The 18404-nt window shown below is 57.4% G+C and overlaps 1 protein-coding gene across 2 annotated transcripts in view; it reads left to right on the forward strand.

The window, feature by feature from the left end:
* Positions 1-18404, forward strand: part of TANGO6 (transport and golgi organization 6 homolog) — a 215913-nt gene that overhangs the window by 166081 nt on the left and 31428 nt on the right. For both annotated transcript variants that reach the window (XM_061575945.1, XM_061575946.1), the window contains exon 20: positions 13493-13606. In XM_061575945.1, the coding sequence (XP_061431929.1) occupies positions 13493-13606 (114 nt within the window). The remainder of the gene's footprint in view (positions 1-13492; positions 13607-18404) is intronic.

Consider the following 18404-nt stretch of genomic DNA (forward strand, 5'->3'; position numbering starts at 1 on the left):
AGCGACTAGAGCCAGGGTGGAGAGAGCGACTGAAGCCGGGGTGGAGAGAGCGACTGAAGCCGGGGTGGAGAGAACGACTGAAGCCGGGGTGGAGAGAGCGACTAAAGCCGGGGTGGAGAGAGCGACTAAAGCCAGGGTGGAGAGAGCGACTGAAGCCGGGGTGGAGAGAGCGACTAAAGCCGGGGTGGAGAGAGCGAGTGAAGCCGGGGTGGAGAGAGCGACTGAAGCCGGGGTGGAGAGAGCGACTAAAGCCAGGGTGGAGAGAGCGACTGAAGCCGGGGTGGAGAGAACGACTGAAGCCGGGGTGGAGAGAGCGACTAAAGCCGGGGTGGAGAGAGCGACTAAAGCCGGGGTGGAGAGAGCGAGTGAAGCCGGGGTGGAGAGAGCGACTGAAGCCGGGGTGGAGTGAGCGACTAAAGCCGGGGTGGAGAGAGCGAGTGAAGCCGGGGTGGAGAGAGCGACTGAAGCCGGGGTGGAGAGAGCGACTAAAGCCAGGGTGGAGAGAGCGACTGAAGCCGGGGTGGAGAGAGCGACTAAAGCCGGGGTGGAGTGAGCGACTGAAGCCGGGGTGGAGAGAGCGACTGAAGCCGGGGTGGAGAGAGTGACTAGAGCCGGGGTGGAGAGAGCGAGTGAAGCCGGGGTGGAGAGAGCGACTGAAGCCGGGGTGGAGAGAGCGACTGAAGCCGGGGTGGAGAGAGTGACTAGAGCCGGGGTGGAGAGAGCGAGTGAAGCCGGGGTGGAGAGAGCGACTAAAGCCGGGGTGGAGTGAGCGACTGAAGCCGGGGTGGAGAGAGCGACTGAAGCCGGGGTGGAGAGAGTGACTAGAGCCGGGGTGGAGAGAGCGAGTGAAGCCGGGGTGGAGTGAGCGACTGAAGCCGGGGTGGAGAGAGCGACTGAAGCCGGGGTGGAGAGAGTGAGTGAAGCCGGGGTGGAGAGAGCGACTAGAGCCGGGGTGGAGAGAGCGAGTGAAGCCGGGGTGGAGAGAGCGACTGAAGCCGGGGTGGAGAGAGTGACTAGAGCCGGGGTGGAGAGAGCGAGTGAAACCGGGGTGGAGAGAGCGAGTGAAGCCGGGGTGGAGAGAACGACTAGAGCCGGGGTGGAGAGAGCGACGAAGCCGGGGTGGAGAGAGCGACTGATGCCGGGGTGGAGAGAGCGACTAAAGCCGGGGTGGAGAGAGCGACTGAAGCCGGGGTGGAGAGAGCGAGTGAAGCCGGGGTGGAGAGAGCGAGTGAAGCCGGGGTGGAGAGAGCGACTGATGCCGGGGTGGAGAGAGCGACTAAAGCCGGGGTGGAGAGAGCGACTGAAGCCGGGGTGGAGAGAGCGACTAGAGCCGGGGTGGAGAGAGCGACTAGAGCCGGGGTGGAGAGAGCGACTAGAGCCGGGGTGGAGAGAGCGACTAGAGCCGGGGTGGAGAGAGCGACTAGAGCCGGGGTGGAGAAAGCGACGAAGCCGGGGTGGAGAGAGCGACTGATGCCGGGGTGGAGAGAGCGACTAAAGCCGGGGTGGAGAGAGCGACTGAAGCCCGGGTGGAGAGAGCGACTAGAGCTGGGGTGGAGAGAGCGACTGTAGCCGGGGTGGAGAGAGTCAAGCGGCGAGCAACGCAGCTGGGAGGAGTATCTCACACACGGCCCTGGAGCAAAGATCATGGACGCGAGCCGAGTGGACACGGCTCATAGATAGAGATCGACTAACAATTCACATGGAATCTTAATTTTGGAGCTTTCGTGACTGCAGGAATTATTCTTTGTTTCTTTCGGTTAAGTCACGTCTAAAGATAAAATAATAAATTAAAATAAATTATTTTAATTTACAATAATAAATTATTTTAATTTATTTTAATTTATTATTTTATCTTTAAACGTGACTTAACCGAAAGAAACAAAGAATAATTCCTGCAGTCACGAAAGCTCCAAAATTAAGATTGAACCACTTCTACGGGGAAGTTTTAAGCTTATCCTTTTTTCTCTCTCTGGCTATTTGTTCTCTCTGCCTGTGTCCTCTCTTTGGAATTTTCACACTTAAAATTCTAACTTAGCAATCTTTGAAATACGTAATCAACCAGGCTATGCGTTAATTGTGTGTTAACCGACTCTCTGTGTTGTATTACATCACATTTCGATATTTTGCTAGGTTATTTAATTTTCGTGTGCCTTTCTCCTAATTTTCAAGCTTGCGTGCCCGTGCCACGTCGTCATCTTACTTGCAGCAGCAGTACGTTGCCGTACACTCATTGATATGCTAATTTTCTCTGCCCCCTCCCTCTCTCCGTCCCCGCCCCCCCTCTCTATATTTAAGGGACCGTCACAGAAACGACCCCTCTCTTTGTGCCGATATGTGTCCTCTCTCTGTGTGCCGTTGTGATGTCTGTCTGCTTGTATGTCTGTCTATAGTTTTCTAGTTAGATTTTTGTTGCTATTTCTTTTATGCCTGATGATGATTGCTTGTGTTGCAATCGAAACGTCGTAATATGCTATTATTTTAATTAATTTTTTTATCTTTAGACGTGACTTAACCGAAAGAAACAAATAATAATTCACATGGACTAACATTGCCCAGTGCGAGTTAACATCATGGACAGAGCTGAATAGATGTAAGGCCATGATGACAGACGTCTCTGAGCAAGGACGTGGCTCGTCGAGAGAAAGAGATAGATGCATGAATGCCACACCCAGTCCAATGACTCGTTTTCAGGAGGGTCCTGCTGGAAAGTGTTAAAATTTTCAGATGTTCTCAGCCAATGTATGATGAGTGAGCAAACCCGGAGCGCCCGGGAGGAAACCCGCGCACGCGAGGGGGCAACGCTCGATATCCCCTTCCAGATGGAAATCGATCGAGATTAGGCCAGAACATCTGTGCGGTGATCCACCAACCTCTCGCTGCTGCTGCCTCCAATGGCGCTGGGTTCCAGGAAGCAGCCACGTGCAGCAGCAGCATAGCCACCGGCGCCGCCACCGCCGCCCAGCTACGAAGAGTTGCCCAATTTCACAGCTCTACCGACGTGTTCTACCGGTGGCACGATGTCCGAGCTCTCGGTACGTGACACGCAAGCTGCACAGCTCGAGGACACGCGAGCCTCGAAGTCCTACGCAGAGAGATGCGCGGAAGTTAATCAATTTTGGTCATCTGTTTCACTTCGATGTTTCGTACGCTCGCTTGCGATGGGCATCGACTGCCGTGCGAGTGGACGCCTCTACAGCCGGGCGAGCGAGTAGAGTTGGCACGGGCGCTGCATGAGGCGAACCCGACAAGGGAGCTCAGAAGGAGCTCCGTGACGTCAACTTACAAGAGGCCACTGCCAGAGTTCCGAGCGGAGGTTGCTCCGTCGCACGGCAACGCTACGTGCAACAATTTTGGGAAATAATTACGAGACAAATGGCAAATTACAATACTGCGCGCGTGTGTGTGTGTGTATGTATTCCAGATGTGCGTGTGCATGTAAATAGAGTTGTCATCAGTGGGGGACAATGATGTGTCCCATGTTATCACGTGGCACTTTCCATAGCGGCTACATAAACAACAACGCGGCCGCCACCACCACCAACAACAACAACCAAACCCAGCTGTGTTTTCGTGATCTTCCACCGACAAGCAAGGCTCATCCCTTGCTTTCTTCCCACGCCTCCTGAACTGGCATGGCCGGGCAGAATTAATTAATTCCGTGGGTGCTGGTGTGTGTGGGGGGGGGGGCAATGGGGGGGGGGTTTGTGTGAAGGGGCGAGGTGGGCAGGCATGCCCTAAGCGAGGAGGTGCGAACGGGGGCCACGCAGCTGTTGCGTCCGACAGCTGACGCGCGCACGGGCCGACGCACGGACGCACGCACGGCGGCGGAGACGTTAGGGCACAACCCCCGCACCCCCCGGCGTGGCCGGGCCAAGCACGTGCCTATGTATGGAAGCGTTCGCTCAAATTTTTTTTGTTTGCTCACCTAAGTAAACACACGGAGGACTGTCACTCTTATCAGCTCCCTGGGCGGTGAGCACCAGCCAGGCCAGCCTTTTAGATTAGCGCCGCCCGCACGCCCACCAGCGTCCCGTCTGGGGTGGTCCTCCCTCCCCGAGGGACGGTGACGGACGGATGGCGACCCCCGGGAAATTCACACCCAGGACAAAAACGCTCCCCTCTCTTCTCTCCACCCCGGGATGGTGTTTACAGGACTTGTTTTGGGTCTTATCCTAGGCCGACCCGGCCTTAAAAATAGACACCCGCTGCATCGTATGGCGTAGTGCGGTCGGGCGCCACGGCCGAGTAGCTCACCACCGCCCGTCGTGGCGGCGGTGGTGTTGGTGGTGGTTGCGCTGCAAGTGGCCTCCTGTCGTCCGTCACTGCGGAGGCGGCAGCAGCAACGAGGGTTGGTGGATCACGACGCACAGAGGATGTGAAACTCCCTTCCCGTGGGGCCTCGTCAAGGAGGTTTCCGTACACTGGCTCGCCAGCAGAATGTGGCACGGCACAGCGTGGGCTAATATTACCTGTCGCTTCTGTGCGGGATAGAGCGCTGCCCCCTCGCACGTGCGGGCTTTCTCCGGGCGCTCTGCTTTCCTCCCGCGTGTCGTCTAAATACTCGCCGATTGGATGAAAAGCATCTTATTGTGTAGAGAACTGCAGAGCAATTGTCGGTGCTGCCGACTCACCGCCTGGCAGCCTTCCAGCATGGTCTGTGGTTCCTCAGAGATTGTGAGACGCAGTTTACATGAACGACCATACTATAGATGTTTTTTTCCATCCATATATATGTATACATCGTATGCATTCGCCAGCCTCAATAGGCGCTGACGAACTGCGCTTGCCCGACAGCGTGTTGTTAAAGGCTATGCGTACGCGAGTGTGTGCGCGCGTACGTACGCGCGGGGAGTGGTCAGCGGGCCGCACTGCAAACCTGGCGACCCGAGTTCGATTCCCGCTCACGGCCATCACCAGTGCGATTATCTGAACCGGTCCTGGGCCTTGAGGAGACAAAGGGGGTCGGGCGTGGTGCTTGCCACCCACCCCCACGTATTCCGTGCCGGTCTTCATAGGTGCTACTCGCTAACAGCACTTGCCCCAACAGGCTGTTAAAGTTATACGGGGGGGGTCTTTGTCTTTGTGTGCGTATGCAAGTGTGAGATTAACAATTCCTCGTCGCCATGCTATAGAGCAGCTGCATGGCCGATCCACAGGGAGCGAAACTCTACACTCAGCACCTACCCAAGTAAATAAACCGATGGCTTTCAATTTACAGCCCTCGCAAAGGCCTCCCCCACGGCGTATCGGTGGTCGAGCCGGTGGTTTGGTCATACTTCACCGGTGCTGAGGGGGGGGGGGGTGAAGGGAGTGAGCACAGGACCGGTTCAGATATCACTCACCGCTGACGTTAGCCATGCCCTGGAATATAACTCATGTGGGCCGGGTTCTCTAACACGGTGCCCCAACCAGTGGGCCGCGCCACCTCTCCCCTTAAGCCAATAGACCCCAACAGAGAAAAAGGGAAGAAAAAAAGAAAACACGACACACCGCATTGGCCATCATCTTGAGAGGGGCAGCAGCAGCGAGATGACCCAGACTAAACATTGCCGGCCACTCTAATATCTGCCTCTGCAAAAATAGCACGGTACCTCTGCCTTTGTTTTGCCCCCCCCCCCCCCCCCCAAGGGAAAAGGCCACAGAGGCTTTTATTAGCACCTCCTGCCCCCCCACCCCCTCGCGTGCCGAGTGACTCCACGGCTAAGGGCACCGGCGCTCGCCCGCGCTTGTGCCCGCAACCCGCCCGTGCCCTTGAATTCGGGCGCGGAGCTAAAACGGGCGCCGATGGGAGACGCGGTTCCACCACCACCACTCTGGCACCGCCACCGCCTTGGCGCTTGTTGGCTCGGCGCTCGCTTGCAGTTGTTGGTCGGCGAGCGTTGCTTAATTATTATTCTTATTTGCGTTATTATGTTGATGATGGATGACACACGATTCGCCCGGCATGGAAGGTGGTCAGCCTTCACGTGGCCCACCTCTGTTAAGTAGAAAGTAGAAGAAGAGGAAGAACGCGAATCATTTCGTCGTCAACCCGGCGAGCGAACATCGACGACGACGACCTCCTGACCTCTCGACCTCCACAGCAACAGCTCGAGCCATGACCCAGGATAGCCTCGCCGAGTCTCAAGACTCTTTTTAGAAAGGTCCTGCCAAGTTTTCTTCTCCTTATCTTCCTGCAGTAGGGTTGCTACGTTGCTGCCGAGGAGCGTTCACGTTGACCCTGTTTATTCACACTCGAGGGCAACGTGATCCTTTGAAGATATCAATTTCTTGGCACAGGAATGTGGAATTTCCGTGGTCCGGTTCAGAATCGTGACTGAGGACGAGTAAACCACACCCACTCATTGTAAATGTCACCACCACCATCATTATGATCAGCTGATGTCTATCCACAGCTGGGTGAAGGCCCCCCCCCCTAACATGGTCGCGATCCGCCACGGTCCTGCGATGCCGCGATCCATCTCGCTCCTGCCCCCGAGCCGATTTCGCCGCGCCATCTCCACGTCGAATCGTCATCCTCTCGGGGCGCGCGTTCTTGCCTCCGGCTGCCGTGCCCGCCACCAGTCTTGCCCGCTGGCCGTCATCCCTCCTGGCAAAGCGATGGGATGGATGCAAGTCGACACGACTTGCATCCATCCCTTCGGATCCACACTTTCCTCCTCCTGTCCCTCGGTCTTAATTCCAAGTACTCGTCTCCACGCCCCCCCCCACCGGCGCTGTCGTGGTCTACGGACCGCTAGGTGAAAGTCGATAGCCACGTCGTCTCCGCGGCGACGTTGGGCTCTCGATTATCTCCGTCGGCGTCTCTCCAAGTCACCGCTCCGCTCCTCAGCTCCAGCCCTCAGCCACCGTGCGTTGGGAGATTTCGCCCGTAGCATGCCACCACAAGGCCCCGGAGGGTTTGCGAAGGAAACTACCCGTTGGGTTTGGGTGAATCATTAGGGGCGATTATGACCACTGTTCCTGTCCACTCAACCCTACCCCCCCCCGTGCCCCATAGCGGGGTCATTAAAACAAAGCAGCCTTGAGGAGCAGCAGCGGCGGCGCCCTGCTGCGCTCCCTCATCCCACTTAAACCCGAGTTTTGCTCCCTCCGGCGCGTTTGATCTGCGCGTTAACAACGGCGACAGGAATTGATTTTTAAAAAAATAATTTCCCCTTACTACGCCGCCGCCGTCGCGTCGCGATGCTCAAAGGAGCGTCGCGGCGCACGGAGAATAATCCCGTAAACGCGCGCGTTTTGCCCGGGCTGTAATTGTCACTTGCAATGAAACGGGTCCTTCGCTCCGGCTTAGCTTCAATTAAATTATTTAAGATTTTTTTTTCACCACTAGAAAGAAAATTGCTTTGGCGGGGCTGGTGTCCCGGGCCCCCTCCCGAACCACCAACCCTGCTACCCCCCCCCCCTCCTGCCACCGTGTTGAAGTGCAATGCGAAGCTCCTCTGACGATAGGGATGTGCACCCACTTAGCGAGACGTCCCCCTCTCGCTCGCTTGCCCGCTCACGTTCTCAAATGCATGACTTCGCTCGTGCGCCTCCTTTGTTCTCAACCCGTCGCCCCGCTTAGGGCTCTCATGTCCCGCAGCGACCACCCCCTTACCTACTCCCCCCTTCCCACCACCACGACCCCCCCCCCCCCCCCCATCTCCCAACGCGCACCCCTTGACTCAATTTGAAAGCACGTGCGTTCAATTTCGCCGCAATTTCGTTGCTGACGGCGACTCTCCATCTCTCAACGGCCTCCGAGCGTCACCCACACCCACCCCCGGCCACTGCCCCCCCCCCCCCACCATCGTTCCCCTGGCTCCCCCCCCCCCCCCCTCCTTAGCGAACCCGCTCTTAATCTGCCATCGGAGCTCGAGATGAGAGTTCGCGCTGATTCTTTCCACATGGACCCTCGCTCGCCACTGTCTCCCGTGTCCTGTCCGTGGAAGAGGCTGTTCGTTGACCGCTGTTTCCCAAGTCCGCTAACACGAGCCAGTCCCCGCTGATAACTCACCGCAACCAACGCGAGTTTTACCGATGATTTGTGCGCTCTCTGCTCTCTACCGACGGATTCTTAGAAGCGCTGCCGCGCTTTCGGCGTGAGCAGGGCGTGGCCGAGCGGCGGCGTGATGTGCCGGACCATATGCAATCCCTTCAAGCTGGACATGACACACACTCGGGCCCGTGGACATAGTGGAGCAGATAACACGAAATAATCGTTCGAATGGGGGTTACGGGCACCAAATTGCGGGCGTATTGTCTCCTAGGGTCACTTAATAAGAAAAGGAAAAAAAAAGTTAGACACCTAAAAATGAAAAATGGCCGTCAAAATCAAAGATGGCCACCGCCAAAATGGTGGCAATCTTTGATTTTAGGCGGCTGATGCTTTGTTTTGCAATGTTAAACTGCTGTGAATATGCTGAGCAAGTGTCTTGCTTGCATCACAATTTAAATCAAGACCTGCAGAATTAGAGACTGACACAGAGACCCATTTACGAAGACGGTCTCATATATAGAGACCCGTAGACTTAAGTTTACACCTCTTGTTTTTTCGCATGGCGGCGTATGTGATCAGCAACGTCTGTATGTTCACATCGAGGTTGGCGAGTGAGCCAGCGGGTGACAATGTGGGTGAGCCAGTCGGTGAGCCAATGGGTGAGTCAGCCGGTGAGCCAGCGGGTGAGCCAATGGCTGAGCCAGCGGGTGACAATGTGGGTGAGTCAGCCGGTGAGCCAGCAGGTGAGCCAATGGGTGAGCCAGCGGGTGAGCCAGCGGGTGAGCAAACTGGTGAGCCAATGGCTGAGCCAGCGGGTGACAATGTGGGTGAGTCAGCCGGTGAGCCAGCGGGTGAGCCAATGGGTGAGTCAGCCGGTGAGCCAGGGGGTGAGCCAGCGGGTGAACCAGCGCGTGAGCCAGCCGGTGAGCCAGCGGGTGAGCAAACTGGTGAGCCAGCGCATGAGCCAGCGTGTGAGCCAATGGGTGAGCCAGCGGGTGAGCCAGCGCATGAGCCAGCGTGTGATCGAATGCGCGATCCAGTGGATGGCTTCAGGAGTAGACTCTCTGAAACGCCATAGGCCTGCCGAACTTCACGATTGGTCCAGCGCCGATCGAGGCCGCACAGGGCGCACCTACCTACCCCTCCCACCTACCCCCTCACCTCCACCCACCTCCACCTACCACCCCCCACCTCCCCGAGAACCGTAATTTTTTTTTTCTCAGTTACGGGCAACTCTAATTAGCTCAGTACGCCCAATAACGGGACGTGTGCCACGCGGCGCTGACGTGTCCAGTCGTGGTGGCGAGGGGTGGCGAGGCGCGGGGGCGGGGGGCGACTTTGAAAGCCGGTTTTGAATGTTCACGCGCGTGCAAGCAACGCCGTTTAGGTTCCAGAGAAACTTTTAACAACATTTTCCGCAACGACAACAAAAGAAATCGACAGATCCTCCCCGGCTACACTTTTAGCTGCCCCTTAAGAAAGCTTGTTCGAGAACAACGCAGAGAGCACGCGTGGGGAGGGGGGGGACTCTCTTTTTTTTCTTTCTCATGAGCGGCTGAAATTGTGCATCGTGAACACAAAGGCCGTATTGATGGCGCGGCGTGTGTGGGTGCGCGTGCGTGTGTGTGTGGGTGCGCACCGTGTGTGCACCGTGTGCGCACCGTGTGCGTGTGTATGTGCACGGAGTGTGTGTGTGCACGCACCGTGTGTGCATATGTGTGTGCACGTGTGTGTGCTCGGCGTGTGTGTGCACGTGTGTGTGTGCACGTACCGTGTGCGCGTGTGTGTGTGCACGTGTGTGTGCGCACGGCGTGTTTGTGTGTGCACGCTGTGTGTGTGTGCACGTGTGTGTGTGTGCACGGCGTGTGTGTGCACGCTGTGTGTGTGTACACGCTGTGTGCGTGTGCACGGCATATGCACCGTATGTGCGTGTGCACACTGAGTGCGCGCCACGCAGGGACTGAAGTTGGTGGGCGAAGCCGAGAGCCCTGGCTCAGCTGATTGATGTTGGGCTGCATCAGCAAGGACTGCAACCGCCGGTCGCTCTGACGTCTAAAAGCCTGGCCAAGTATTTTACTAAAAAAATATTATTTTAAAATCGTCGTTCCCCCCCCCCCCCCACCTCTACCCAGCAAACATGGAAAGTTATCGAGCCGACTTTGGCCCAACGTTTCGAACGACACTCCAAAGTTGGTATGACGTTGGCAAGATGTATATTTTGCTTAACGCTTTCTCGAAACGTCCGGCTTGGGTTTACGTGGTGAGCCGTTCGTCAGCGCCGCGGGACGGAAACCCGGGGTTTACGTCACAGCGACGGCAGAACGAGAGTAGGCTGAGAGATAGAGAGAGAGACACACACACAGAGAGACGCACACAAAGAGAGAGACACAGAGAGAGAGACACAGGGAGACACACACAGGGAGACACACACATAGACACACACACAGAGACACCCACACAGATACACACAACGAGACAGAGAGAGAAACAGAGAGAGAGACGCATACCCATCAAGACCTCGACAGGTCACGGCGTCGTCCCCACGTTTAGACAAAACGGGAGAAGCTTATGGTAAAAAGCGGCGCACCCTTTAGCCCGGCCGCACTCTCAGAGCGACGGATCAAATGGTGCGATTCCAGCAAAAGGCGGGTGCGAATTTGCTTGTCACCACACCAATAACGGGGGGGGGGCGGTGGGGTGGTGGTGGCATCGATGGCTCGCGCTACGCAAAAGGCCATTACAGCGCGGAGGATTGGCAACCTGAGCCGTGGACTCGGAGGGGTCACTGTCTCTCTATGTGTGTGCGTGAGTATATGTGTGTGCGTGTGCGCGTGCGTGTGTGTGTGCGTGTCTGTGTGTGGGTGTGCGTGTGTGTGTGTGAGTGCATGTGTGTGTGTGTGTGTGAGTGCTTGTGAATGTGGGTGTGCGTGTGTATGTGTGTGCGTGTGTGAGTGTATGTGTGTGTGTGAGTGTGCGTGTGTGTGTGTGCAAGTGTGCGTGTGTGTGTGTGCGCGCGAGTGTGGGTGTGCGTGTGTATGTGTGTGTGCGTGTGTGCGTGTGAGTGCATGTGTGTGTGTGTGTGAGTGCTTGTGAGTGTGTGTGTGAGTGTGCGTGTGTGTGTGTGCGCGCGAGTGTCTTTGTTGGCCAACAGCACTTGACCCACAATCCTGCGAAAGGCTATAGGGGGGTCGAGGTGGGGGGTGAGTGCTGGTGGGGGAGCTGCGGGCATGGTGTGGTTGATATAGGCCAAGCCACTTTGTACTTGATTATAATTACAAAGGGTGCACTCGGTGATTATAATGCCGCTAATTATATTACTGCCACTGAGCTTACCCGGGGAACTCAAGACTCGCTGTCACGAGGGTCCTGCTCACAATGGGATTGTTTGCCCGCTCCCGTCGACAGCTGTTCAGCTTCTTGTGGTGGTCGTCCACCGGAACACCCGTGGTAGACCCTCGACCCGTCCTCCATCTCCCGGCCACACGCCCGGCAAGGCCCCCCCCCACGGGGTGGCGGTCGCCCGTCTTAAGTGCGAGAGCAAAAGTGGTGCTTGAGCAGCAGCGCATTTGAATCCTGCCCTCGCGAGCTGGGGGGTGGGCGGGAGGGGGGGGGGGCGAGTGGGTGGGGGGTGGCGAGGGGCTCGCGTTGTGCAGGACGGTGTCACGGCTTAAAAACAAACACAAGACTTGGCGGGCGGTCAAGAATATTAACGGAGCGGCAAAGCGAGGAGTCGACGTCCACCGAGGAGACGGAGCGACGAAAATCGGGTCGCGTGCGGGCGGCCCCGCTGGTGATCCGTCGCATCGCATGGACCGCGAGTGACAAGCGACCAGCTTGGGGGGGAGGGTGGAGGGGGGAGCCCGTCATCATCCAGCAGTGGATAGACCACGGCCGACGACGACGTTGGCAGGAAAGGTTTCAGCCGTGTACGCCGAAGCTCTTTGCCAGCATTCAGATGCCGCCCCCGCCACCACCACCACTCCTCCGGGCGGGGGGCGGTGGGGAGAGAGGGAGGGAGGGGGTGGCCAGCATGAGTGGAGCGCCGCTGGCGCTGTGACTCGGAGCGTTCCGTCCCCAATGCCGCTTACACCGCGCGGAGAGACACGCCGACCGTTGGCGAGAGCGCTTCAACGAAATCCGTTAGCGCGCTCGCTCTCCGGCGTTCCCTCCCGCCGGCCTTCCCCACCGCGGCCCCCCCCCCCCACTCCCGCCAGACCGTTTGTTTACCGCGGTATCTCTCGTCGGCGCAATTTGAGCGGCGAGGCGATGACCGCGACGCCCCGCGCGACGACAGACGCCGGGTGTCTGCGCGCGTGTTGAGGATTTAACGCCGGCGAGGGTGGGGCGGCGGCGGTGGTGGTGGTGAGACAGGGATTTGGCTGGCCCTCGCGAACAGTAACAATCACGCGTAATAATAGCGCGGTGTGGTTCTTTTTGGGGTCGGGGGTGGGTTTAATGGCCCAATTACAGCTCGCGCCGCGTTTTCCCACCGTGCCGTGGAGTCGCGAGCCTCACCCCCACTCCCCCCCCCAACGTGTGAGCGTGCCCGCGTGTGCGAGTGCCGTGCGAGTGCCGTGTGAATGTCGCGTGAGTGCCCGCTTGTTCGTACCCGCGTGTAAGTGGCAAGCGACTGTGAATGTCCCATCGCGTGGCTTTGAACGCGCCGCGGTGTGCTTCCGTTGGAGCGCGCCCGTGAGGCCTTCGGCGCGTTACGTTCGCAACGCTCGTCCGACGAAAGGTTGAAAGCGTTTGTGAATTAGCAAACGTCTGTCCGTCCGTCCGTCCGAGTGTAACGGGGAGGAGAAGGGAGCACGATGACTCTCCTGACGGTGATCCGAAACTTGCGTTGTCTGTCTGTCCGTCTGTCTGCGTGTGTAACGTGGGGTCACGATAACTCCCCTCGAACAATGTCCCGGCATGAATTAAAGTTGAGTGGAGAGATCAAGTTGGCCCAATTGATCAATGGCTTGGCCCACAACTCGAAAACCAGCGCCTGAAAGGCTTGGGATCGCCGACCAAGGCGATGACATCAGCGCACGCCCATCGCATCGTGACATGACTTCACCGCGTGCAATAAAACAAACGCAGTGGCCGTGAAGCGAGAGAGAGAAGAAGAAGCACATAACGGGTGACGTTTTGGCCGTTCTTCACAGCACACAGAAAGGCCAGAGAGGTTGAGGGTGGCGTGAGTTGAACTTCATTCGTGAACGACGGCCGGGTAGGAGGGAGAGAGGGAGGGGGTGGTGAACCGTGGATTGGTACCGCTCCTCGTTGCCTACCGCTGCATCTGGCGTACGCATGATGTCGTCTGGGTAGCAGTCATAACTCAACGTCCGTGTTCGAAATCCGGGCGATGGCTAAACAGGAGTGGCACGCCTCCCGCCGAGACAAAATCCTGTGCCGAGTCTCACGCCCCTACCCATTCCCCCACCCCGTGTGACCCCCTCGTGCCCCCCTCGTGCCCCCCCTCCTCACCCCGTGTGACCCTCGCGTGCCCCCCCCCGCCCCCAGGTGTGCTCGTGCCTGGATGCGACGGTGAGGAGGGACCCGTGCGCGGAGCCGAGGAGGGCGGCTGTGCACGCCGTCACGCTCCTCCTGCGAGGCCTCGGCGCCAGCGCCACAGAGGTGACCTCCGCACCCCGACCCTGACCCCGGCTGTAACCCTAGCCCTGACCCTAACTCTGACCTTGACTCCGACCCTAACCCTAGACCTGACCGTAACTCTAACCCCGACCCCGACCCCGACCCCTACCCCGACACCTACCACAACCCCAACCCCGACCCCCTACCCCGACCCCGACCCATGCGATTGCGCTTACACACACAAAGATTCCCTGAGTAACCTTGAAGAGACTTTTGGGGCAAGTGCTGTTTGCGAGCAGCTATGAAGGCCGGCACGGCACACGTTTGTTTACGCACCGCTTTTAAGGCCGAGTCAACCTAGGAGAGGCCCAGGACCGGTTCAGATAGTCGCCATTGGTGTTGGCTGTGAGCGCGAATCGAGCTTTCTACCCACAATTCTTAGCGCAGTGCGCTAGCAACTGCGCCGCCACTGAGCTTTGCCACTTAACATACAGCAGCTGCCATTCGTCACTAAGTGGCGGTGACGTCACCACAGCACCTGTGCCAGGCCCTATAAACTTTAAGGCCACGTGAAGTGTCGAACGCCCGCTGGCAGGAGGTCACGGGGCAAAACAAGGTGCCATGGGTTCACTGACTGAGATGAGTGGCCGAAGCACCACCTGTGCCCCCTACTGTGCCAATTCGCTGTGTTTTAGCCACCCGGCACTTCGCTCGTTGTGAGCGTCACTCCTCTGCCCTCCGTTGTTGCTGGAGGGCGACTGCCTCTAACTGCCCAGTAGCAGCATCTTTGACGATCTTGACACCGCTGGTACTGGTCATTGGCAAGTCCACTCAGCTCCACATCCTCCTGTACCACATCACTCCAGACACACACGCACACACACAAACATTCATGCATCCAGCACATGCGCACTCACAAGTGATACTTGACCCCGTGACCTCCTGCCAGCGAGCCTTGACACACACCTCGCGCAGACTCGGAGCGCACCTAGCCTGGCGCGACCGCTGCGAGGACATCGGCAGCAACTTGGTCGCGTGCCGCGTCGGTAAACCCCTCGCCAGGGTTTCCCAAGCTCCAATGGCGTGCGCGTGCCCGTGTCCCCTGCACCGCATGTCCCACGTGACGCGGACGGAGCGAACCGCCTCGGCGCGTCAAGCGAGGCCCGTTTGAACGATCGCTGGGCGCGCTCTGCGCTTAACGAGTTAATTTGCATTCGTAGCGGGAGGAGCGAATTGGTAGAAGCGGAACGGCGGAGCGTGGTGCGGTGGGGTCAACGCAGCCTGAACTCTCCATCCACGCTGCTGCGGGTGATTCGCCGAATGCATTCGGCGTCGTCGCCGCGCCCGGCGTCGGGGCCCGGCGTCGACCGCGGGGCCGGGGGGGGGGGGGTCGCGCCGTCCCATGCCGCCCGGCGCAAGGGCCGGGCCGGCACATTGAAGCGATTAAACGACGCCGCGTCGTTCGCCCTCTCTTGACGCCGTTGACGGAAGGGCGGTGTGGGTCTGCGAGACCGAACGCAGGCGGTGAGGGTCGGCGGGGAGTTGGCGGGGGGCAGCGTTCACGCCCGCCCGGCGCTCCCCGCTACGTGCGTGCGACGTCACGACTTGCGCACTTCCCCCCCTCCACCCCCCCCCCCCCCGCGGCGCACTCGCCGCACGGCCCGGTGCCGTCGGCGAACCCTGCCCGGCGGGGGCCCCACTCGTCCGCGCGCACATGGAGCTGCTTAGCGCCGCCAATTTTCCTGTTAACCCTCTTCACCCACAATTCCCCGAATGCCGCGATGAAATGAAAATATGACAGGGCTGGTGGCGGTGGCGCTGCAAAATTTCCCCCTCCCCCTCCGTTGGCACTTTACGGTTTTTCCTGGCTCGTCGGCGCTGCCGGCGCTCGCGCGCCCCGTCTCTGTAAAGCCGTCCTCCGGCACAGAAGCCCCGTGACCTTTGAACTCGAAGAAAGTGATCTTGCAAGTGTGGACGTTTCAAATAATATTTTACTTTTGGGGGTTTTACACCACCCCCCCTCCTCCTACAATTAAATTTTGTGTCATTGGACGAAGAATCGTGCGTCAGAGAAGGTCCCGCGGAAGCGGACGTCACAGAGCTGCTTCTGAAGTGCCTTCGATGCTCTCCCTTCTGCCGCTGTTTAGAGATGCCGGTCGAACGGTAGCAAAATAAATTTCGCGTGTTAATTTTTTATTCTGGCAAAGCTGTCGGGTTAATTAAAAATGTAACATTTAATACGATAGGGTGTCGTTTTTTATTGCAGTCATTGGTGATCCCCCCCCGCTCCCCGTCGCCTGCCCCGCCGGCTTAGTAACGGATTGCATGGCTGAAACCCAGATTTAAAATGGGTGATCTTAAGCGATGCCAGCTAACTTGCTCTGACCTCTAAGCAAGCGTAATTCATTGCATCTCACCACGCTTGATGCAAAAGCGGTTGCGACTGCGACCAGTGAATCCTTCGGTGGCCTTGCCGTCACGGGGGGGGGGCAACGTTCAAAACTCCACACAAATGGATTTAAGAATCCATTGCTGCACCTATAACCTCCTGCCCCAACGACGCCTGCTGTTCCCAGGCGGTCTTTCGTGGTGGTGCAAACCGGGCTAAGCCTTGCTCGGGGCCTCTGAACTCACACCCCATCTGAACGTGCAGATGGGGTGTGAGTCTCAAAGGAGTTCCGGGGTTCTGCTTTGTTATTAGTTTCTGTTGGGTTCGATGGCGTGGGGTTATGTCATTTGTTGACTTGGAACCCCCCACCACCTGCCGGAGCCAATCAACCTTATTACGGTAATCTACCCTTCACCAATCACAAGCAATCGACTCCACGATTGTTAAACCGGATCACGTGCACGCTGTCCTGATGGCGTCATGCCACCTACCGAAGGACTCGGAATGAGGACGCCGTGTCGCAGGAGAGCCTCATTGATGCTGGTTGTTGCAACCTCCAGTGAAACGTCGTTCTAATATTGTCAACATGTTCGTGGCTTTTTCACCGTTCTTCTGTCGTCGGCTGGCGCGGGGCTACAGTAACAATTTGTAAAAAATATATAATATTTTACGCGTGTGACGATTTAAACCCCCAAAAGAGAAGTCACCAGTCGTAGAGTTCCGTCGATTTGTTCCGTCATGTCCGCTCATGCCCCCCCCCCAACATGCCCCCCCCCAACATGCCCCCCCCAACATGCCCCCCAACGCGATTGAGAAGCTCGCCAACTCGCGACCCCGAGCAGCAGGTGGCCGTGCTTCTGCGAGCAGGGGCCATGAGAGGCCACTTTGGGAAGTGAGAGAGATCGGCGTTTCTGACCCCACGTGCCCTCTCGCCTGAGCGAGGCTTTGACCTCACGAAACCTGAAACACGTTCTTAGTTCGCAGCCTGGGGAGGTGGGGGGGGGGCGCCGACAGAAGGGGTTGCGCCACGCCGTTCGTGCCCGGGGGCCTCGCGGGGGCCTTCAGGGGCCCTCCTGGGCCCTCCTGGGCTCCCCGCACTGCTGTGGAGCGTTTAACTCGCCACCCCCCCCCCCACCCCCCGCGTGAGCACGCACACCCCGGCTCAACCCGCGCCTCGTTTCCGTTGGAGGATGTTCGATCGCGATGACCTAGGAGACGCGGTCATCGCGATCGAACGTTGCGTCCGGTTTTCGCGAAATATGTGCGTGTTATGAATCGTGTTCATCGTTATTATTTTTAGTATTGTTTAAAAATGTTAAGGCAGCTGATTTGGCTTTAGCCGCATTGCTCCGCCCGGGAAGTACTCTTCTCAGTCTAGTCCACCTGTCCCTCCGAGGACACTTCACATGTGTTAAAGAAAAACTACGAAACCTCTAAACCAATCGTTACAACAACGACCGTTTATTAGAATGCTCCTGAAACACAAATAATCCGGAACTCGACGCTCACGGATAGCGGTGCCCGGATCTTCGGTTTTTATCGGTTTGAAAAGATTGGCAAGTATTAACTCTTTGATAAAAAAAAAACTCCTTTTCCCTACAAGTTCTCGTGAAGCCGCGTTTACCAGCGCGAGAGAGCAGTCGTGCAAAGCTTTAATTATTATTGCTGCCAGTACAGGTCGAGAGCGAGAAGAGGCGCGGGGGGGCCAGGCAAGTTGAGCTATCGTTTGTGGTGGCCAGGTCGCTTCTGAAAGGAGAGCTATGTAGCTCAGTGGCCCTTACCTGGTAAGGTAAAAAAGATGTTGTAGTTTTATCGGTGTCTCGCCCAGTGCCGGATTAAGCTAGTGCGGGGCCTGTAGCATATGTTATAAAGGGGGCCTAAATTACCAAAAAAAACACTTAAATATGAAAAGACAAATGTTGAACATGCATAGTAAAGTAATTGTCTTTTTTCATTTACATCCAGATCATACGACAAATCGCCAACCTTAAACACCCAGTCGTTGTTCATAAAAGTTGAAGGCAGTATAGTGCTATAGTAATAGAGCAAGTGCAGAATCACTGAACCGGAATTGAAAGCTTGAAAGCATTTAGGGCGGAGCCCTTGAAAGTGCGGGGCCCGTAGCATTTGTAGCTACTTTTGCGACGAGGATAATGCGGCACTGGTCTCGCCACTCAGAGCTGCGGCGAGGGATGCTCGTTTCCATCGGTGGCCCCAGAGCCAGTCGTGAAATTTCCACGTTCTTATGGCCTCTGTTCAGGTTGTACACTGAACGACAATCAAGTGACCACCGCTCGTTTTGTCGTTTTGGCCGGAACGAAAGACACGCTCGGTTAACCAAGCAGCCTTTCCGATTGCGAGTCGGGCAGTCTGACCACAGCGCCGCCCAGGAGGATCGCCGCGATAATTATCGCTCGACGATAATTATTTTCACCCTTTTGCTCGTTCTGC

Source organism: Lethenteron reissneri, chromosome 60 (assembly GCF_015708825.2).
Source record: "Lethenteron reissneri isolate LAM-NWPU_2019-01 chromosome 60, ASM1570882v1, whole genome shotgun sequence".
Classification (NCBI taxonomy): Eukaryota; Metazoa; Chordata; class Hyperoartia; order Petromyzontiformes; family Petromyzontidae; genus Lethenteron; species Lethenteron reissneri.